The 22,796-nt window shown below is 53.2% G+C and overlaps 1 protein-coding gene across 5 annotated transcripts in view; it reads left to right on the top strand.

Moving 5' to 3' along the window:
• The first annotated feature begins 7,340 nt into the window (after positions 1–7,340).
• The window catches only part of HDAC5 (histone deacetylase 5), a 34,563-nt gene continuing 19,107 nt past the window's right edge, over positions 7,341–22,796 (top strand). The window contains exons 1-3 of one of the 5 annotated variants that reach the window (XM_081161094.1): positions 7,350–7,497; positions 13,044–13,254; positions 20,220–20,294. In XM_081161094.1, the coding sequence (XP_081017220.1) occupies positions 13,233–13,254; positions 20,220–20,294 (97 nt within the window). In that variant the 5' untranslated portion in view covers positions 7,350–7,497; positions 13,044–13,232. Of the gene's footprint in view, positions 7,498–13,043; positions 13,255–20,096; positions 20,295–22,796 lie in introns of those variants that run through there. The other 4 variants (XM_081161095.1, XM_081161096.1, XR_014000477.1 and 1 more) reach the window with 4 other exon arrangements.

The raw sequence follows: 22,796 nt of genomic DNA, 5'->3' as shown, positions 1-22,796 counted from the left end.
TGTATGCAAATCAGTGTGCTGATGGATGTCTTTATGTGTTTCTATTGACATTCACCTTGGTATGGAAAGTGGCATACACTGGCATAGTTATACCCACACTGAGTCTTGAGTGGTTGTGTTGGTGGGTGGGTGTTGCATGTTGAGTATGTGTGTGGAATGAAATTGTGTTATGTGCAGCATATGAGGGTGGGGGTCTGAGTGTATGCAGGTGGGGAGGGGCTGGTCTGTTTGTGTGGCTTTATGTATGTGAAGGCTGTGTAGACCAGAGCAGTCAGATAGAACTTTCTGTGTCTATGGAGATATTTCTATCTGCACTGTCCAATACAGCAGCCACTAGCCACGTGTGGCTATTTAGCACTGGAAATGTGGCTAGTTAGAGCAACTGAAGAGCGAAGTTTTAACTGTATTTGATTTTAATTAATTTGAATGGTAAACTATAGAAAGAAACTTCAAACTTGTTCTCCACAGACCAGTGATATGCAGCCCCCTCCCTCTTAACAGGGAGACCCGTCTAAAGTGTACTGATCCCAGCGGATAAACGAACCCCCTGGAGCGCCCCCCGCTCCCCGCCCTCGGCGCGTGTGCGTGTGGGTGTGGGTGTGCGTGTGTGTGCATGTGTGTGCGCGCGCGCGCTCGCAAAAGATGTACAGAGGGGGCCATCCGCCTCCCTGCTTCCCAAGTCCCCAGGCAAGCAGTGAATCAGCCTGACAATGGGGTGAGTCATTCATGAACTGCTCTGGCGACCCAGCAGGCGGGAAGCAAGCGTCAGTGAGCCGCTCAGCCCCCCCCCCCCCAGTGGAATCGCTCAACCCCACGCACTGCAGATGTTGAAGAAACTGATGCGGGTGAATCAAGGCACCAAAGCTCATCTCCTCAGCCCCTCCCTCTGCTTTGCAATCCATTCATCCCCCAGCCCCTTTCTCCCCTGGGGTGGCATGTGAGTCATCTCAAGATCTGCACCCCCCCAATTCAACCCCCAGGGCCCTAAACATCCCTGAGTTGGTCTTCCTCCAAAGCTGGGGGTTGGGGGCAGGGAGGCTGAACTGCCTTTGGAAGCCAGGCTGACCCACTCAGGGCTGTAGGGTGGGCTGGGGGGGCTCAGGGCTGGCTGCTGCTGGCTGGATCTCCTGAGCTGGCATCCAGCTTAGGTGGAGTATCCAGACAAACATGGGGGCAGCAGGGACAGAGTTGCTGAAGCTGCTGCCTGGAGCACCTATGGCTGGTGCTGAGCAGGGGATTTGGAGGGGGCAACTTTCCAGGGAAGTCCCACACAGTGTCTCCCCAGTACCTCACGATCTTCAGTCTGGTAGCTTCTCTCCTCTGCACTCCTTCACTTGTTCCCTGCAACCTGTATCCCACTACTACCCATCCATCAGCCTTCTTCTCTGGGACTGAACCTTACCTGAGGATTCTGACTTGGACAATTGGGTCCCATGGTGATGTCCTTTACTGGGTAAGAAAATATTACCACCAGCCTTGGCTAGGTAGCTCAGTTGGTTAGAGCATCATCTGGATACACCAAGGTTTCAGGTTCTATCCCTGTCAGGGCACATACAAGAATCAACCAAGGAATCCATAAATGAATGAAACAACAAATTGATGTTTCTCACTCTAAAATCAGTGAAAATAGCCCTGGTCAGTGTGGCTCAGTTGATTGGGTGTCATCCCATGCACCAAAAGTTTGCCAGTTTGATTCCGGTCAAGGCACAACCCTCCAATCACAGAGGGACACTGAGGCTCAGAGAAGGCAAAATATTTGCCTGAGCTTCTATAGGCTGAGCTGACCTGTGTCTCCCAGGCTCCCTCCTTCCCCACTGTTCCACCCTGCTTCTTGGGACTCTGTTGTTTCCACAGGATCATGAGCTCCCAGAGCACAGGCACATTTGCACCTTTTGTCCCCTCCCTGACATGCATGTCCTGCTCAGAGAAGAAACTCTGGAGGAACCTGCAGACATGTGGAATGTGACTGGCCATAGTTGTCCTTGCACTGTTGTGTTCATGTGGCCTTGACTCCTCAGCAGGCAGTCAGGATCCCCGTACAGTCCAGGAAATCCTGGGCCTCAGCTCCAGGTCCCAGCGAGGAGGCAGGGCAGAGAAAAGATTTCCTTTTCAGTCATCCCCCTGGACCTCCTGCTCTTCTTGCTGCTAGAGGGGTAAGAAGGTCCAGGTGGGCCACTCCATGTACTTGAGGGGAGTTGGGCACGAAGCCTTGGCCTAGGGTCCTACCTCTGTCCCAGGCCTTCTGGTGACCAGCTGTCCTTTAGCAGGTAGCTGTGATTGCTGTGAGAGGCTCTTGGTTGATGTGGGCCTATAGACCAGGGAACTGGCAGCTTCTCTCTCTTTCTCTGTGTGTGTGTAATTATTTATATATACATATATATGTGTATGTATATATAGTCTTTCTCTTTTTTTAGGCACCATGAAAAATGGTGGTAGCTGCACTCAGAATAGTCTTCATTCACAGCTTGTTCTGGGATCCATGTTGCAGGTTTTCCCCAGGCTTGGCCATTGCTGAGTGTAGAGACCGTGGCCTGCTCCCAATCCCTGAAGCAGGAAGGCAGGAGCTAGGAGACCTGGGAAGGGACAGAAGATGTCAAGGGCCAGGTAAGTCTCTCAAGTGAAGAATGACTGAGGCCCTCGTCTCCAGTCAGGCCGTCCTTTTTTGTTTTTTGTTATTGTTTTTTGTTTGTGTGTTTTTTGAGCTACAACTCTAGAACTGTTAGCTATCAGAGCTAGAAAAATCCTCAGAAGTCATCCACCCAATCATACCATTTTACATCTGAGGAAAATGAAGTCCAGAGGGGTGGAGGCTTGCCTAGGAACCTGTTACTCTTCCCCCAAACATAATCAGTCAAGCGTGACTGCGCTGGATGCTGGCCTGGAACCAGTTTCCTTCTGTCCTAAGCCCAGAAGAGAAGGGAGAAGGAAGGAAGGGGGGAGAGGGAGGGCAGGAGGAACAGTTTTGCCATTCCTCCTTTTCAGTTTCACCTGTGAAACCATCCAGAACTGTCTCCAGCTGGAAAGAAGGAAATCCAGTCCAATCCTGTCATGCTACAGATAAAGAAACAAAAAGCCCAGAGAGAGGAAGGGACTTGTGCAGAGTCACACAGGGAGACCTGGACCAAACTCAGGCATCCTGAATTATACTCTGCGTAACTCAGTCCTCAAAGACATCCCTTTGTTTTGGGCCTTGGGCACATGAACTGCTTTCCCTGAAATAAATTCTCTTCTGGCTCCTGAGCATATTGTAAAAGCCTAAGGGCAGGACTGGGTCTTAAAGCATCCTGGAGGAATGAAGGTCCAGCTTAAACTTTGAAGCCTAATACTATGCTGGATGTGATCATGTCTGCCATCACACCTATATGGGAATTCACAAGAGTCAGAACTGAAAGGGACTTCAGAGAATAGGAGTTGGAGTCCTGTTTCCCAGATAAGGACACCAAGGTCCAAAGGGGAAATGACTCATCTAACAACACACTGACGGAGCTGATCCTAGGGCCCAGGTTTTTTCACCTCCTGTCCTGTTTTCTTATTTATTTATTTACTTACTTACTTACTTACTCACTTATTTGCAGTCCCTACAGTACTTAGCATTGTGCTGGCCTCATAACTTTTCTATTTTTTTGTAGTAATACTAATGACCATTTATTGCTATGCCTGCACAGGTGCACAAACTGATGCACCTGAGATAATGTAATTTAACAAAAGCACACAGATAAGAAGTGGCACAATCAGGCTCCCACTTACAATACTGTGCTTTACCCACACTAAAAAAGACCCAAAACCCAGATGTCCCCCCACTCAAGCTCCACAATCTCCACCACCCACCAACCCTGCACCTGAGCCAATGTAGATGTCAGACACTTCCAGACCCAGACCCCTGACCTGTCCTCAGAGATCGGAGATCGTGGATATGTCCTCAACAGTGGTGTCCTTAGTGTGGAGCCACAGCCCCCCTCTGGCTCCATAACTTTTCAAAATGTTCAATAAATTCTTGCTGAATGGCATAGGAACAAGGTGCCTTATGTACAAGTTCCCCTTGGTAAATGTAAAAGCTTTAAAGAATACATCTTTCCTTTCATAGATATCTAGAGAATGCTTATTGCTTGAGTTTATCAGCTCAGTTCTTCCTTGTTCTGTATTATTTTCTGCCTGAGGCTGTATTTAGGCAGAATTGAACTGTTTCCACCCCAGGCACTCTTTGGAAGCCAGCAGGGCCACTTCAGTGTTGTCCCACCAGAGACCAGAAATGTGGGCTAGACCACTCTGGCAAGAGCATCTGGAATCCTGCCCATGGATCTGAAGATTTCCACCCCAGGAGAAATTCTGGGTGAGAGTTTGAAGGTGAGGGAGGACACACTGGAACTGGGTACCTTGTCTGTTCCCCAAGCAATGCTAACTTTAGAGGGCATAGACCCTGGGTGAGTGAGAGGAGGTGTGGAAGAGATAGGTGTTAGCTGTTACTACAGCAATGTCCACCAACCAGGGATGAATATTGCTCTCCCTCCTGCTCCAGGTAGTGACCAGGACTCTTCTCATGATTCTAGGCAAGAGTAGCAACTCCCAGAGTCCCTAACAGTGTTGTTCAACACTCCTCATCCGCGCCCCCTCGGCCCTGATACCTCCTTCTAAAAATCCAAGAGTGCTGCCAACCTGCCAGGTTAAATGCCTGACTCTCTTCCAAGATTGATTTTTTTCTACCAAGAAGCCAAATTCACCATTGGGTCCCAGGGCCAGAAGTTCTACATTGGGACACTGAGGAAGGGGTTAACAAGACAGCCCCATGACACCTGTTTCCATGGTGAATGGTTCTAGCAAGGGCCTACCCTAAGGACTCATAACAAAAGATGTTTTGTTCTCTATGAGGAACTCTAAGTTCCTTAAAGACAGATTCATTTCTATATTCCCAGCACCTACTACAGGTACTCAAGAAAGATGTAGAATGAATGCGGAATTATTTAACCCACACTTAATTGAGAAGGGGAAATCTTAAAGCTACTCAGGGTCCTGTATAGTGAATTCTATTAACTTCTAGGACATTTGACCACTGAGGACCAAGGTGATAATCTCAGGGAACTCCAGAGAAGGGGGCTAGACTGTTGGGCTTAGGAGCCCAGCTGCCCCATGCCCTGTTTCTTGTGCTTGGGGGACAGACAGAGAGACCTGGGTTTGAATCCCTGTTCTCCTTGCATGAACTCAGTGACTTTGGGCAAGTAACTTAGTTCATTCATCTATGGAATCAGAAGTGCCTAGCAGAGGTGTTCCATGAGACAGTCATTGACATATGTCATACCAGATGGGGAGATTTTTTCCTCATGTTCTGAAATCTCAAGAGAAGAAATTCCATCTTCAGTGTCCCCTAGTCTTTACTGAGTACCTGCTATGTGCGAGTGATGTGCTAGATGCTGGAAAGGCAACAAGAAATATGATTTTATCTCTTTCCTCAAGTGGTTCACACTCTGCTTGGGGAGGCAAAACATAAGCACTGAGAAAGCAAGCTCCCAACCCAACCCAACTACCAACAAGAGACAACACAGGTTGTATAAAAGTAACAGCAAATGGGTGGGACCATCATTACAGGACAGAGTCAGGACCCCTATCTTGGAGTGACGTGGGATAATTTTGTGACGGCAGGCTTTCTGCTCAGAGTCCATTGTCCAGTCAAAAAATGCTCACCTTGGCTTAATCTTTTAACACTCATTCATTTAACTTAATAAATGTTCATTAAATCTTTTTTTGTTCCAGGAACTGTGCTGGGTGGAAATGTGTGGTTTCTGCACTCAAGGAGCTTACAGAGATGGACACTGAACCAATTACACCATAAAGAGATGTATATTTACAAATCGTTATCAGAATCAATAAAAGTATATATAAAGTAAGCTCTGAAGGTGGTTTCAGAGCTTTGAACAAACTCCTCAGGTAATTTTTAAGAACCCTAAAGTTTCAAAACCACTTTTCTGGGTCAGATACGGATTTCAGTGAGAAAATCGGGAAGATTTTAAACCCTCCTGTAACTAGATTTGTGTTCTAAAAAAGGTCACTCTTGTTTTGGGAGGCTAGGATGGATGCAGGGAGTGGACTAGTTGCAGAGGCAGATATGGTATCTCAGGTGAGGGGTGATTTGGCTTAGTACAAGGGATGGGGCTATAGATGTGTCTGGGGCTGGAGAGGGAACTCATGAGATACTCTGTAGAAAGAACCTTTATCATTTATTCCAGAAATATTTATGTATGTCAATTACTTTTTTGTATGTCTGATTAGTAATACATGATAGCTGCAAAACTTCAGGCATCCAGGAAAAGATAAAGAAGAAAACAAAGGTAAATATTTTGATAATTATTCTTCTGGCTTTTTTCTATACATACATACTCAGACATATGGATCTAGTTTGTTGTTGTTTACAATAATGGAGCAATTCTGTAGTACTTGTTTGATTCCTGATTTTCAAGAAAACAATGTAGCATAAGCATCTTTTCAGGTCAATATAGACTTACATCATTTAAAGTCTCTGACTGGCATTCTGCTGAGTAAATGTGCCCTAGTTTATTTGCCAATCCCCTACTGATGGATATTTAGGTTGTTTCCAACTTTTCACATCATTATAAATAATCTCTTTCCTTCCATACTCATTTTTGAACACATAAATGTTTATTTCCTTAGAATAAATTGTGTTAGTGGAATTACTGGGTTATTGACAAACTGTCTAGGTTTAACCACACATACTCGTGTGGCGTCCTAAGGGCATTTGTAAGCGAGGATGGCACCCAAGTCGGGGCCAGAAGTCTTCCTTTTGAAGGCCTTGAACTGTTACAACCATACCCTGGCTTTTTCCAATCTTTTCTTTCCCTGGCACAGATGTAGTGTGTGCGGTCCGAGCTCGAGACCTGTCCCAACCACCCACCCCCAGCCTGGCATCTTGGCTGCGGCCTCCGTAGCCCTCCCAGCCCCTCGGAATCCGTCCCCCAGTTCCCCTCCCCCACCGCGGTAGGGCGTGTTAGGAAGAAGCTTAGGCCGGCGGGGATTGCACCATCCACGGTTTGAAAAGGAAGTCGAGGAAGCGCGGGGAGGAAAGTCAGGCGTCCCGGAGGCTGAGCGCCAGCAGCCAGACCCGGCCGCCCGCAGCGCTCCGTCCAGCATTACCCGCTGGCTTCGGATCCCTCGCCTTCCGTCCCCTTCCCAGCCCAGCTCTTTGCTGGGTACCAGCCCTTTAAGAAGCTGTCCCAGTGGCCCTGCTGGCCCCGCCCGGCAGGGAGGGCCTAGAGGGAGGGGAGGGGTTGGTGGTAGATGGAGGGGGGGGGGGCGGTCGAGTCTATTTTTAGCTTCGGGTCGGGTCACGTGACGGGAGTGACGTCTCCGAATGTTGTTGTTGGTGGCGGCGGCGAGCGCAGCCGGAGGAGCCGCCGCAAAGATGGAGGAGCCGTCGGGGAGGCGCTGCCTCTGCTGCCGCCGCCGCTGCTGCCGCCGCCGCCCGCGAAGCCGGAGCTCGAGCCACAGGGGGTGAGCGCACCGCACCACCCCACATCCCACCTCCCTTGGGCCCCCGAGACCCGCGGCGGCGCACCCCCCTCCTGCTGTCGCTGTCCGAGGGCGCCCCGCTCGCGCGCCGCGCTTCGCGCCTCCCTTCGCGCCTCCCTTCCTTCTTCCCGGCTCCCGGTGCCGGCCGGCGCCCCTTGGGAGCGCCGCCAGCTTGGGAGCCGGGCCTCGGGGATTACTGCGCGCGCCCCTCCCCGCCTCTCCCGTGCAGGGGCGCTTTCCTGCAGGTAAGGGAGGGGCCCGTCTTCCCGCGACCCGCGCTCGCAAATGGCCCGAACGCGGCCGGGTCTGTCTGATTTGCCTGCTACCGAGTGGCGCATGTTGCGTTGCAGAGCGATTGGAGTCCTGCACCCAGATTCTATGCAGATCCCTTTTCACTGGACACCCCTTTCTGGGTACTCTGAGGTGAGGAGCGCTGCTCACCTCACAGCGCTTCTACCCAGCCCTAAGAACGCATTCTTCATTTTGTGTCCTTGAGTGCCGTGCGTGAGGAGGGGGCCTACGGACCCACCTTACTTCTCCTCTTTCCTTTTATTCTCACCCCCTCCCCCTTGAGGCGTTTCTGCGTTTGTTCCCACCCTCTTCTCCCGTCTGACACCCTGGAGCCAGAGAGAGCGGAGATGCAAGCTCCCCACTTCTTGTCTGGGGTGGATGCCCCCCCGTTTTTCATCCTGGGTCTGTGTATCTCATGGAGGCGGTGATACTGTATGTGTCTTTTAAGTTGGGAGAGGCTGCTTCCCTACCCCACCCTTCTCTGGAGCCCTGGGGAAGATGAGACTGGCTGGGTGATAAGTAATTAATCTGGGAGTCTGGTTGGTGGGGGAGAAGAAGGGAAGGTGGGGGTGCCTCATTTGGAGGAGGAGGTGACCACCTGATACCCCCACTGTTGGCCTTCTGAGATGAGGTGATGGGTAGCAGCTGCAGTTGCTTTTGGGGGGATGCTGAAGAGACTCTGACAGTGATTACTGTTCTTCTGGAGCTCGGGATTAGCTTTGGAGGTTGGGGGTGGTGACTGGGTTCAGGGTCCAACTGGGAGGGGAGAATGGAGCCAGATCACAGGAACAAAAGGAGACTGGGGATGGGAGATCAGGAGTATAGGCCAGAGAGACTCCTGACCAGACTGCCTTGCAGGACTTGAGCGAGCGGTTGGGTCTTGCCCTGGGCCTTTTCAGGTTCGCGAGATATAGGCTGGGAGGGTCCTCAATCTGTGTTCCAGGCACTAGTGCCTCTGAGCCTATACTAGTTTTTGAAGTGCTGGACTGGGGATGGTGGGTGAGCCATCTTGGGGGCTGCCTGCTTCTTCATTCCAGTCTTCCCTCTTTCCTCTCCCTCCTAAACACAGAGCTTTGGGAGATCTTGGTTTGTCTCCTGCGCCTTCTCTTGATTCCTCTCTTTGCTCTGTCCCCCTTGGACTTGGTTCTGGGCCATGTCTTGACAAGGCAGGTAGGGGTATGTCTCTGAGAGAGGGGCAGGCCCCCAGTATCTTCACTCTGTCCTGTATGCTCACCAGGGGCCAGAGAGACAGATACTAGGTGCAACTTACTTGGGGGCAAGGATGGAGGACATGTTAGCTCTGTGCCAGCCTTTCCTTCCTCCCCAACATTTCCTCCTCTGTGGCTGGATCCTGTAATTTGCAGGGAGTGGGGGGCAGCAGTATCACATGCCCCACCCCCTCCAAGTAGCTGCAGAGACAAAGGTTTGCTTTCCCTTCCCTAGGGGTGGCATCTTAGCTATGTGTTTAGAAATGGGGCCTGGGGCTGGGGGGGGGGGGTGTAGTTTGTGTTTTGCATATTGAGGGAGGGGGACCAGCTATAGGAGCTGGGGGGAGTACAGTTGGTGCTGAAGTACCAGCTGCTCTTTAATAATTAATTCTTCCTACTCACATCCCTTTGAGGAGGGATGTCTGGAACACAGCATCAGGCTCAGCCAGCCTGCTAGAGGATGCACTCCTGGGGGGGGGGGGGGAGACTGTAAGGGGGGGCGGTTCTTGGCATTTTTGGAGCACTGTCTCTTGCTCATGAATGAAAACCTGATGCAGCCTGTGAGGGGGCCTATTGTAGCCTGTAGCTGACTTTGGCTAATTAAACTTTCTCTGCCTTTCTTCTCCCCTACCCTACCTCACCCCAGCCCTGGCCCCAGTCCTCTCTTGAATGGGGACCCTGTCTGGTAGTGTTGGGGAGGGGTTATCATTCTTCCTGAGGTTTTAGGGCAAACAGACTGGGTCTTCTGCCCTCTGCCTCTGCCTCTTCCCTCCCTCCCCTCTCACCCCCCCCCCCTTTTTTTTCTAGAAATAGCAGCCTCCTCCATCTGGTTTGTGCAGATGCCTGGAGCTGTGTCTGAGCAGACAAACAGAAATGGGCTGATTGCAAAAATGAATTTGTCAGCTTGGTGCCTTTTTTCCTCCCCTGTTGTCCTCCCCCTTCTCTTAGTTTGGGGCCTGGACATCGAAGTCAGCTACCCCTCATGGCTCTGATAATCTCAGGCTTCTGGTGGCCCAGCTTGGGGAAGGTACAAGGCTATGGAAGCTCTTGGAGATTGGGGAAAATGGACTCCTGTGGCCACAGTCAGTAGGGGTCAAGATGAGAGGTACTTTGCGCCTTGAGATGGGATGTCTGGGCTTGTCACTTTCTGATCAAGTCTTTGGGGCAGATCTCAGATTGTGGGCAATTTTAAGTTCACAGGATTTGGTTCAGACAGCTTACCTGGCTGCCTGTGACCTGGGGAGGGGACCCCGGCTACAGTGCTCAGAACTTGGGCCTGCATGTAGCAGGGCCAGAGCTGGTGTGTTAGGAGAAGGCCGCCAGGTGGTTCTGGAGTCCAGGTGCCAGAGAGGCCCTCAGATGGACACCTGGCTCCCCAGGAATTCTGAGGAAGCTGTTTGAGAGACAAGATCCTTGCAGGGCAACACTATAGTGGCCTTTGGGGCATTACATTGCTCCATATCTCCCTCATTTGTCTGCCTTTCTCCCACCCTCTGCCAGAGTTTTACTGCTCATGAATGGGGTGTGGGGGGTGTTCCCCTAGGGTTTTTGCCCTAACTCCCCTGGCTTGGCCATGAGCTTATAGGGTGAGATGCTTCCCTCATTCCTTGCCCTGCCATCCTGGCTAGAGGTGGTAGGTGGGTTTGGATCCTGGGGTGGGACAGAGGTCTGACTGAGAGTTGATGGGGTGGAGATAGGGCCCTGGGGTCTGCCTACTTATGATGTCAAGGAAGCCCGGCTGCTCACTAGTTTGCCGTCCAGGAGCCACACAGCTCTTGGTCCCCAACTGCCCACTGAGACCCTCATATAACAATAGTTAACAGTGAATTTTCTATGGCAGAGGGGGGACCAAATGGCTCAGGTTTTAACCATCACACTGCCCTTTTTCCACTTCATGCCCAACCCCAGACAAGAATCTATGCTTGTCCTGATCGGGCAATGAATGCTGCTTTGTTTCCCATGGAGGCCCCTGTTCACCGGGGAGGCTTGATGGGGTATTGGCAGACACTCTGCAGGTGGTCTGCTGCATCGTGCAGGGTGGGGAGGAGTCCTGAGCTCTTGGGAATTCTAGGAACTGTTACTTTCCTCTTCTCCCCAGGGGTGAGGACAATGGGGGCTCAGGACTGATACTTAGTTTTTATACTTTTAAAAAATATATCTTTATTGATTTTAGAGAGAGGAAGGGAGAGGGGGAGAGAGAGATAGAAACATCAGTGATGAGCCATCATTAATGGGCTGCCTCCTGTACGCCCCTGATTGGGGATCAAGCTCTCAACCTGGGCATGTGTTCGACTGGGAATTGAACCTCGATCTCCTGGATCCTAGGTCAATGCTCAACCACTGAGCCACGCCCAGCCGGGCTGGAGGTGTCTTTTATTAGGCAGATGGGCTGGGCCACTTGACTGCTGGGAATCGTGGGAATTTCTGAAGCTGTGTTCCCCAGCCCACGGGAAAGGGTGTGAGCAGGACTGGGCGCCAGCTCGGGTGGGCATGGGCTGAGCTGCCTGCCCACGCTGGCCTTGCCAGGGCACCAACAGCTCCACCTGCTGCATTCCTGAGCTTGGCCCCAGCCCTGTACAGCCTCTTTTGTCCTTGCCCCACACCTGTGCCTGTTGGGAGACATTCAGCCCCTTCACTCTGCCTCCTCCCACCTCCCCAATCTGAGTGCAGCTTTCTCCAGCTAGAGTCCGAACCCTATGGGTAAGACGAAGCAGCAAGTAGGCCTATGAAGACTTGAGGTCTTCCTAGTGTGTGTGCATGCATGCGTGGGCATGTGTGCATGCCTACAGGTGCATGTGTGTGTTCTTTGTCCCTGCCATGGCTGACTCTCAGGCTACTCTGCTCCATATGGACCATACCCCTGGGAATCCTTGATGAGAATTCAAGGCTTACTGAGAATTTATCTTGCCAGGAGGTGGGGCTTTCCAGAGGCAGAGCTGATTGCCTGTTCCTGGCTGGGGGAGCATTGTTAGGGCTTAAACATCCAGCTCCTCTCAGCCTCATCTGGTCACTTCCTGCTATCTCAATTTGACTGATTATTGGAGGGCTTACCTTCATTTAGAAGAAACTGAATGGGATCATGTCTGGGATGGATCGTGGGCTGTTTAGGAATGGGCCCAGGTGGATGGGTGAGTGCGTAGTATCTGAGGCTTGGGGACTCGCTATGGAAGGAGTGGGGACAGGTTAGCAAACTCATGGCCTTTTAATACTGGGACATCCTCTATTATATACTGGCCTTGGCAGGCCTATGGCTGGACCTTTTGGTGCCTTTGTACAAACTAGAAAGATGTGTCCCTTATTCTGGGTGACCCATAGGCAGGCAGAGCACAGGATGGATTTCAGACCTTGCACAGGGCACAACCTATATAACACATGCAAAACCCTGAGCTTGGGCCCTGGACCTGTTCTGGGGGGTGCTGGATTTGGGTTGAACGTCTCTCCCTTTCCAAATTCCTGGAAATAGCATTGGTTTTGTGTGGAAGAGGGTTACCCTCTTTCCCTGACCAATTGTTAAATGGGGGAGACCAAGATAGAAGCACATCACATTTCAAGAGTTGGCACAAGAATCAGAGAGTAAGGAGGAGATAACACTCATCTGAAAGTTCCAACTTAGGCTGCTGGGCCTGGGATACCAGTTTCTCCCTTAACCAGGGGCTCTAGGTCAACCCTGCATCTCCCACTGCCATGGACAGAGTTCAGAAGCCTCCCTGCATTTTCTCCTTTGTGCACATTCAATCCCACTTTGGGCACCTTTGGGAGTCTATGAGGTCTCTCCACCTGGCGGTGGGCACTGTCATCTGAAAAGGAGTTTGCTTGGGTGTGACAACTGTAGCCATTTTCCTTCCCTTGAGTGCTGGCAGCCTCACCACTTAGAAGAAACCAGGGTTTCGTCCAGTCCTGCTGATTCCCTCTGTGCCCCTGGGCAATTGTTCCTCCTCTAACCCAGGTGTAAACTGACAAGCTCTGAGGACTCCTTCAACTCCCAGATTCCTGAGTTGGGGACCTCTAACCTGCTCCATCTCTCCCCAGGGATGCTGTTTTGAGTGCCTGACTGCCTCGCCCCGAAGGATGGCCTCGGATGGGCATTAGAGGCACAGCGGCCCCGGGCTCCTGTCCCGTCCGTCTGTCTGTTATCGTCTGTCTCTCTTGACATCACCGCAGCTCCATTCCCTCCCATCCCAGCCCCCAACGCCAGCTTTCTGCAGGCCCAGAGCCGGCATGAACTCTCCTACCGAGTCGGGTAAGAGCTGGGAGGCTGGAGAAGGGCATCCTGGGTGGCTTTGGCTATAACGGACTGTGTAGGCTTAGAGCCTAGGCCAGTTTGAGCTGTAAGTGAATGAGGGTCCAGATTGTAGAAGCATTGCAAGAAAAGGACAGAGGTGAACCTGAAGTTATCGATCACTGGGTACACCTGAGAATTGATGGGTCAACAGTCTGGACTGGCCCTTGGAGGGCATGGGTCCAGCTCTGTCCCCATGCCTGCCCTCTCAACTAGGGGGCCTTTAGTTTTAACTCTGTCCTGTTCACCGAGACAGGCAGGCCTGAGAGGGCTATGGATTCCTGAGTCTCTGGGCGGACCAGAGATGATGTTGGAAGAAGTTCCCTACAATAGCTGAATGCCAGGCTTCCTTTTTGTGGTGGTGGCTCTCTTCCTGGTGGCGTGTGTCTCTGTGTCCCATACTTTCTTCTTGGTGGAGGTTTGCAGTCTTTGGCCTTGGTCTGTGTTGGGGTGTGTGGTATCGGGGTGGGGGTGCACTGATGTGTAGGTAGAGGAGTCTTGGCTCTCTCCTTTGAGTCAGGTACACTACCCCTTCCCCTCTTGGGCCCTAGACATGGTAGATTCGTAATTTGGGGTCTTTGATTCTGAGATTTCTTATTCTTCTCTGCTCTTAGGAGCCTGCCTCATGCTGCCAGAAATAGTCTCTGGGTGGGACTCAGGCAGCTTTGTGTGTGTGTGGGTATGGGTGTATGCCCATGAGGATGTGTCCAAGTGGCCTGAGCTAGACCCTCAGGAGTTTCACAGGAGGGTCATGGGTCAGTGTGGTCAAAGTAATAACTGCCTTCTCTCCTTGGCTGTCTCCTTCTGTGCAGTCTTAAAGGGTCAGAGCCCTTCTTGCTCAACAGCCTATCCTATTCCCCACATCTTTTTCTGTAGAGGGAGAGGGATATTTTTTCTTGTTTTAGAGATAGGGAAACTGGGGCCTAGAGATGAAAACCCATTTGTAGGTGAGACAGAAGCAGCATCAGGGAGGAGTCTAGACCCTTTCTCATCTCCTTCCCCTTTGTCAGTTTGGTGGACCTGGTGCTTTCTGTTGAGGGGCCCTGGTGCTGGCGATATGTGGGAGAGGCCCTGACCAGGATCTTGGGGGGATCCAGCAGAGTCAGGGAAACTGGAAGCTGGTGGGATTGTTTGACTTTGTGCCATTTGTTTTGGTCAAGGCTGTGTCCCCTTTTCTCTCTTTCCTTTCCCAGCATGAGATGCCCAGGGCATAGGCTGAGGGCAGAGTAGAGTGCCAGCTGGAGGAGGCTGGACTCCTGAGACTCACCAAGACAGCTCTGCCTTATGCACCCCCTCTTGCGGGGGCTGCGCTTCCCTCTCAGATCCTCCCACCTCTGCCCTTGCCTTCATTTGACCTGTAGGGGCTGTGCCAGGTGTTAGACATGGAGAGGCTGTGTGACTCTGATGCTGGTGGTAGGTTGTTGAGCTCCGACTCCCTGCTTCCTCCTCTGAGGCTGGGCTGGTGAAGGAAGAGGAGAGGCCTGGTGGGTTCTCATTAGTCCCTTGCCCATCTCAGCTGGACACTGCCCCCTAGCAGAGTTGCTTGTGCACGGCAGTAGTACCATCTGAGCTATTATGCTGACCTTCCCAGGAGCCACCTTTAGTCACACCAGGTCTAAGCCACGGCCAAGGGAGCAGAAGCTGCCCAGAGGAATCTGTTGGCTGCTTGAGAAGGACATTTCCCAGCTTTGGGATTTTTATTCCCTTAAGTAAAAGGCTAAAATAATCAACCTCAAATTGATGAGGTCACTGGGTTGCCTTTCCAGATACTGTGGTCCCAGTTCCTCTTGCAGCTACTTCTGCCAGGAGTGGTAGTAGCTGGAAGCTTCCACCAGCGCAGGAGGCAGGCAGCCTGGGAGCTGCTGCTGAGCCCTGCCAGGAGGGGCCTCCTGAGTGGGGCCTATAGAATTGGCTGCACCTCCTGGCCAGCTTTCCAGCTCCCCCCAGTAGGGGGAGATGCTGTTTTCTCATGTTTAGGAAGGAGGGAGAGAAGGAGGGGACTAGAGACCTGGGACCTCATTTTAGGACTATGGAGAGGCCTCAGAACTAGGATCATTGCTTGGGAGCAGCCCCCCGAGGCCCTTCCCCTTGAGTTTTCCTGGGACTCCAGGACTGGCTCTACCACTTGTGGAGTTAGAGTTGCTCCGGGGACTGCCACCTCCACACAGCTCGTCCTCTTCAAGGGGCCCAGCATCAGCTATTCCCAGAGCTCAGCGTGGCGTCTGGGCTGGGGTTGAGGCTGCCCAGCATCAGGCAGAGGCTTGGATACCATGTGCCTTGTATTCCACAGAAGTAAAATGAAACCACGAATTGAAGCTGGAGCATGCAGGTGTCTACTTCCCCGATGGACACAGTTCAGAGAGGCCCAGGAAGAGCAAGGGACCACAGGCTGGGGAGAGAGGTGGGCATAATAAGAATAGTTAGTTCCCAGGGCCTGCGTGGCCCAGCCCCTGAGCACTCCCACCCTCTCCCTAATCCCCAAAGACTTGTTCCTCTTTCCTTAGGACACAGAGTAGCACTGTTTTGGGGTTCCACTAAATTTCAGTGCAGGAGCTTTCCTGTTTGATAAGTTCTCGCTGACTATCCCCAACATGTGAGACCCTGAGCTTGGCCTATGGGAAAACAGAAGAAAAGTAGAAGGTGTCCATCCCTGCCCTCATAGCAAACAGGTTAGTGAGGGAGAATTCTGGGTGAGGGACAGGTAGAGACTCGAGGTGATTTACTTCTGGGGCTTACCCCTCCTCCCTGGGTAGTAGGAGCTGATCGACTTACCTCTAGGGTGGACCAAACACCAGCATTTCACCTGATTTGCCCCCTTCCCAGTCCTAGGTACAGGTAGAGCCCATTGAGGGGGCTGCCTGCTTTCCTGAGGAGGCCACTCCCTGGTGTCTGGCTTTTCTTCAGGCAAAAGGAAGCTTGAGGAGTTAGGCTTTCTTTATTTTTCTGGAACTGATCACTTTTGCTTCCCTCAGTGGGATTGAAGGACTGGCAGAATCTGTCCCCTGCCTGGGCTTGGCCCGACTAGTTTGGAGGAGCTGCTCTGAGACCTGAGACTAGGCCTGCTCCAGAGGAGAGGGCAGGAGTGAGGCCCGCCATGCGAGCCAGTCTAGATGGTGACAGGGCCCCAGGAGAAGGCGGCCAGGTTCCTTATCCGCAGCGTGGGAGGGAGACAAGCTTCATGACAACACCTGCCTGCCCAGCACCTCCCAGCATACTCCACACTTTCTCTCCTTCCCTTTCCCAGGAGGGAGGGAGGGAGGGCAGCTGCCCCCTCCTTTCTGGGTGACCAGAGAAACTGGGGCATGGGCGTGGGGTGGAGCCAGGAACCTCGGCATCCTGCCTCCCAGTCTCCAGCTCAGGCTCTGCCTCTGAGCCCCTGGGGAAGGCAAGCAATCAGCCCTGAGGAGGAGAAAGTGGGTCAGTGCATGTTTGGGGTGGGGGTCTGGGAAGTGGACTCCTGGTGACACTTCTCCACTTAGGTGCCCCCAATGCACCTCTGTGCTCACTATAGATTGGGGTCTGCTCCATTTCCTCTTCCTGCTCCATTATTTCAAAAGGATTTGAAGGCTTAGAATGGTATGGTAGGAGGAGGCAGGGTCAACCCTGAGGGGATGTGAAGATGCCAAAGTAGGTGTTCATGTTTTCCTGGACTTGATTTCAAATGAGAGGGTTCAGCAAGCACCTAGCATGGGACCTGGCATATGGCAGCTCCCAGGCGATGCCAACGGACTCCAGCATGATTGGGCTCAAAGGGCAGAAAAGAACTAGAGGGCAGGCAGGCCAGATGTCTCTAGGACCCCAAGGAAGCTGGCACCCCACACTCTATCCGGGGTGCTCCTGGGCCAGCCCTTGGTTTTTGTATTGTGCACAAAGCAGATCTTGGTTTCTTCCTTTTGGTCAGGCCCCACCCCAGTCTTTTGGGCCCAGGAAATGAGAGCCTGGAGGAGCCCAAGGAGCCAGGATTGGGTTCCCCTCCTCCAGATGTAGGGGGTTAGGAGGTCTGACTGACCCCAGCCTCCAAGGAATGGAACAAGATCATTGTGGTTCTGAAGAGATGGTGCTGGCTCTGAATGAGGCTCATGTACCCCATCTTGGTAGGTGCTCTTTAGGTTTGTTGAGTGACAGATGGGAGCATCTGAAGATGGGTGGGGATGCAGAAGAGACATGAACCATAAGGAGAGGGGCTATAGAGCAGGAAGGACTGAGGTTAGGTATTAGGAAGATCTTGTTGCATCACTTGAATCTCAGAAGTAAAAAAAGACGCTTGTCCCCATCCCAGGCCTCCTTTCTTATTCCCCTGGAGGATTCTGGGAACTGCATTGAGGATTGCCTGGCTGTGTCTGACACTTCATTTCCCACTTCATGCTGTTACTGGAAGTCATAACAGTGCTGGAAATTGCCCCAAGCCCCTGGCTTTGGCCACTTCTGGATGCCCAGTCTCCTGGGTGTTCCTGTTTTCCCTGAGTAGAGACTTTTCTCCTTAGGTTTCTGGCTGCTCCAGGTTCTGGAGGCCCTGCTTTGAGTCATTATAACTGGTGACTTCCTCTCTTCCAGAACAGAGCTCCCCTGCCATACTCTCCTGTGCCTGGGGCAGAGAGGAGAGCCAGGACAGGGCTAGCCAGCCCTTCCGGTTGCTCCCAGCGTGGGTGGGTGGAGTCCTTGGCTGGGAGGGGCTGCTGCCCCTGGCTTTCTGGGCTCCCTTGAGTCTGCTGCCTGTCTCCCCACTGAAGGGACCTTGGCCTTCCCTTCCTTTTGAGAGAGCCTGGTTGGCCAGGATCAGTTTGGGGTTGGAGATGGTAAATGAGGTCCCGTGACCTACCTTGAGGTGTCCACCAACTTCAGACCCCTGTGTGGGTACTGCTCCATCACCATTTTTCTAGAGTCTTGCTTTGGCTAAAAAGCTGAGGCTCCAGATACTTGGTTTAGGTCCTGTTCCCCCTATCCTCCAAATATACATCTTGCCAGCCAGCCTATGTCCTGGGAATGTCCACCTTTGCCACCTTTCCTGTCAATGTGCTCCCCTACCTGAGGGCAAGAGGCACCTTTGCTGTCCCTGGCTGACAGAAGCTGGTGGGAAGATGGGCTTCAGGAGCCATAGCCACTGTGTCCTTGGTTGGCCAGCTTCTCCTGGGCTCCCGACAAGAGGGTGAGGTCATCCAGTCCAGGGAGAGGACAGGTGTCCCTGGCTCCATGCCTGGAGTTGGGGGCAAGAAGGGGCCAGGAGGGGGCTCTAAAATAGCAACTGTGACATCAGGAAGGGGGAGGGGGACACAGACCCAGGAATAACCAGGCTATTAAAAGGCTCCAGTGAGGTCAGGGGGCCAAGTGGGATCTCTGTACCAGTGGGAGGGACAATCTGGGGAGAGGAGTCAGTAGTAGGCAGGGTAGGTGGGTATCACCAGTTCTCATGGGGCACCAGCCCTATGTCCCAGTAGCGCCCCGGAACAGGAGCTGCTTTCAGGTCTGGGGCTGGTGGAGAAGGGCTGGATGCTGGCAGCCCCTTCATTCTTCTCAGAGGAGGTCCAGCCTCAAGTCCGTTCCTACCAGGGTACTAGGGGTCATCATACCTGTTAAACAGAAACCTTGGGGCATCTTCACTCTGTTGTGCAGGAGGCAGTGGGCTATGGTAGTTACAGCTAAGACATTCCAGCCCTACCATTTAAGCAGTTATATGACCAAGGGTGAGTGACTTCATCTCCCCATGCCTCGGTTTCCCCATTTGCACCTATCTCTTGAGATCATCATGCAGAATAAATGAGGTGATGTATGTGCTGCTGTTAGCATTGTACCTGGCACATTGCGGGGGAAGAACTACCTGTGCTTTGAGAATGGGCAGGTGTTCTCAGGTCCCCTTCCCTGATGAGTTCTGTCCAGGAAGGGTCTTCTGCCCCATGGAAGGAAGCTGAGCAGCCTCTGGAGGTGATACCCCAGTACGTTGAAGGGAGCTGCCCTTGAGCTGCTGCCCAGGGGTCTCCCTGTTGGTTGAGGAGTGAAGAGGCACCTCCCGGCTCTGAGGGAGGGCAGAAGTTAAATAAACTTCTATCAGGCTCTTAGGAGGACTCTCAAGAAGATGCAAGGTTAGGCCAGGTGGCCCTGCCTGCCCACCCTCTCGAAGACCCTTCCTCTTCTAAACGTGCTCTGGATGCGAGAGGGAGGGTAGAGGATGGAATTGTTTTTTGGTCTCCAGCCCCTCGCCTGCCAAGAGCAGCACCAGAGTTGCTCCAGATGCATGGACACTCCAGTGGTGCCCTTCCCCAGCCTAGCCTCTGGCCACCCAGCTCTGTGGCCTTGGCCCTGAGTGCAGGCCCTCCCCTGTTCCCATCCCCCTGCCTGGCGCTTCCTCCTGGGGTGGAACGCGCCTCCCCCCATGGGGCCTCCGCCAGGCCCAGGCTCCTGGCAGCCAGCCTGCAGCTCCCTGAGCATGCTCCACCTATTTATAGATAGGGCCCTCCCCCAACTGCTATTTCAGTCTCCTGCCAGCTGCCGGCGGCTCATTCGGGAAGGAGGAGCAGGGAGCTGGTCCCAGAGCTGTCACCCAGGGCTGGGAGGGAACACAGAGAGCCCGCCTGCCTGCTGAGCTCCCCTTCCTGTCTCCTGAGTGCTCTGCCACACTCCAGCTCCTGAAGGCTGAGGACAGGCCGGTGGTCTGATGCTCCTCTAGGGGAGAGCTGGGCCTGTAGCTTCCGGGCCTCCTGGCTCCTCCTGCCGCCCGGAGTGCCCAGGCCGGATGAGGCACCACCCCAAGTGTGGGTCCCAGCAGCAGTGGCCTGAAGGAGCCCTTGAGCAGTGAGGACCTGCCCGACCACCTTCCCTTTGGCTGACTCCCGCCTCGGGCGGCCCCCTCTCTGGCATGCTGCTGGTGCCCAAGGCTCAGGGGCTCGTGGAGATGCTGCAGACTATCTATGAGACAGAATCCTGTTTCTCAGCAGATGGGATGCCAGGCCGGGAACCATCCTTGGAAATCCTGCCTCGGGCTCCTCTACACGGCATCCCTGTGGCAGGTAAGTGCCTTGGTGTCCCCACCTGTCCTCTGCTGTTGAGCATCCTTGTCTCTGGGTCTGAGCATCTGGCTCTGAGCCTTGCCCAGATAGGGTGTTGCTTAGATCTTTCTGGGGGGCTTTGTGTTTAGAATACAGGTAATCAGGGAGGTAGGTTTTCCTGCCCTACCTTCAGCTGTACTGTGATGCATCTCTTTGAGTCCCTTTGGCCTCCTGCAGGGTCGGTGGCATTGGCTGCTGGGGGCTGTGGATTGCTAGAGGATCCTGGCCTAGTTGGCACCATGGTCAGAGGGGAGGAAGTGGGTCAGTGACCTGCCTCCAGGCTGCCCGCCCCCCAGGTCTGGGCAGGAGAACAAGCCATAGCTGAGTGTGCACAGGAAGGTATAAAGGCTGCCTTAGCTCCTCTGGCTAGGTTCTGAGGAGCAGAGGGTCTAGTGCAGTGATTTCTGCAAGTCCCCAGTCAGGAGTCCCCTGGGAATGAGACACCTAGGGAGAAGGTTTGTGCAGCTGTGGTAGAGTTAGGCAGAGGCTGACAGCTGATTCCAGGGGAATGTCAGGGGGCCTTTGCTGCCTTAGGTCTCAATTCCCCCATATGTCTCCTTCCCCCAGGCCTTGGTTTGTTCCCATCTTATGAGGGCAAAGAGATGTCTTCATACAGGCTTGAGGACCCCCTCAGCCCTGCCACCTTCTTAGCAGGGACTTCTTTGGCTCTTGGCTGGGGGTGGGGTCCCCTAGAGCTGGGCCAGCCCCTCCCTCCCTCCCTCCCTCCCTCCCTCCCTCCCTCCCTCCCTCCCTCCCTCCCTCCCTCCCTCCCAGGAACCTGTTGGCAGCATCAGGCCTTTCTGGCACAGCCTTCCCACCAGGCCGGCACCACAAGATGCTTCCTCGAGGGAGGGGCCTGCTGGATCCATGCCTGCTTGGCCCCTCCTGGCAGTGGCTTGGCCCTTGGGTGTGGGTGTCCGTGTGTGTATGTGTGGGGAGTCTTTGCCTCTGGGTACGTGGGCGTGGATCCCAAGCTTTGAATTGCAAGGTGGGAGTTGTGATTTGGCTTTAACCTATCCAGGGATAAGTTTGCAGTTGAACTGGGACGTGTCAGAGGATGAATGTTTTGGGAAAATTTGGAAAACCCTTGGAAGGCCTGCCATCTGCCTGGGCGGGGATGCTCATGTAGTCTCCTAGGGTAGGGGCATAACCCTGGGGATCAGCCCTGCAAAGTCCCTACACAGTCCCCTGGGTGTAAACATCGAGGGCTGGTCTAGCCCTGGTCTAGTTGAGTCTGTAGCTCTACCTAAAGACTGCTGACCCCTATCCCAAAGCCTTCAGGAGTCAAGGTGGTCTCTTGGAAAGCAAAGGACTGACTTCGCACAGCATCTTCTTGGGGGCAGCTCTACCCCATTTGGCAGATGCCATATCAGTTCACCCATCCTGCTCTGTTCCCACTGTCCCTTGCCTCCTGGCAGGAGCTGGTGGTTGGACTGAGGTTTCCTCCTCAGCATGTTCTTTCACCTTTTTTCAAGTTTAATCCCAGAATCCTTGTAGGCTGGAACCCCGCTACCCCCATCTCTTCCCTAAGGCTGCCTGTGCCTACATAGAAATCCTCCAGCCAGTCTCTCTCCAGATCCTTGTCTCCCCCCAGAACACACACACTGCCTAGCCTTATGAGCGATGGCGTGGTCCATGCTGGCATGATGGAGGCGTGAGTCACCTCAGCAGCTCGGGGAGAGGGCTAAGAATGTCGTCGTCCCCCCCCACTCCAGCGCAACTCTGATGCTGTGTCTGTGACGCGGCTGGGGACAGATATAGGCCGGGAGCTCGGCTGCCTTGGTTTTTTTTTTTGGCTCTGGAATGTAAATAGATGTTTCAAATAGAAACACTTTAACCTTTGGGTTAAAAAAAATCCACCCGGGATAAACATGGCCATGAGGGCCCAGGCAGCCTGACCCCCCCCCCAATCTCTTGATCGGTCTCCAGACAGGATGCAAGAGCCTGTGGCTAAAAAAGCAGGTGTCCAGGGATGCCTTTTGGGCAGTGTGTGTCGCCAGTCCTCTGCAACATGTGGGGTTGAGGAATAGGGGCTTTCCAGAGTGGACTCTGTCTACTCCAGCAGCAAGTATGGAACCCCATTTTAGGGGCATCCATTGCTCTCTGGGCTGTCTTATTCACAGCCATTTCCCAGCATTAGCACAGTGCCTGGCACATGGATGAATGAATGATGCTTGAGGGGCTGGCATCCAGGGCTGATGGCAGGATTCCTAGGCTCTATTCTGGGGCTTGGCCCTCTGGATAAATAAATAGATATGGTAATTGCCCCAGTGGGTGAGCCAGAGCCTTGGTAGGCAGAACCCTGGAGGGATGTGGGGTACTCTCTGCTGTTCTTGCTTAAAGAAGGGGACAGATCTTCCTAGGTTTAGTGAGGTCTCCCCACTACAGCCCAGTACACAGTGGACACCTCCTCACCTAGGCCTCGTCCCAGCTTGGGGAGCCTGGGAGCTTGAACTCTGGGGT

This window comes from Miniopterus schreibersii (assembly GCF_964146895.1).
Source record: "Miniopterus schreibersii genome assembly, chromosome: 16".
Taxonomy (NCBI): Eukaryota; Metazoa; Chordata; class Mammalia; order Chiroptera; family Miniopteridae; genus Miniopterus; species Miniopterus schreibersii.
This window is presented reverse-complemented; position numbering and strand designations above follow the sequence as displayed.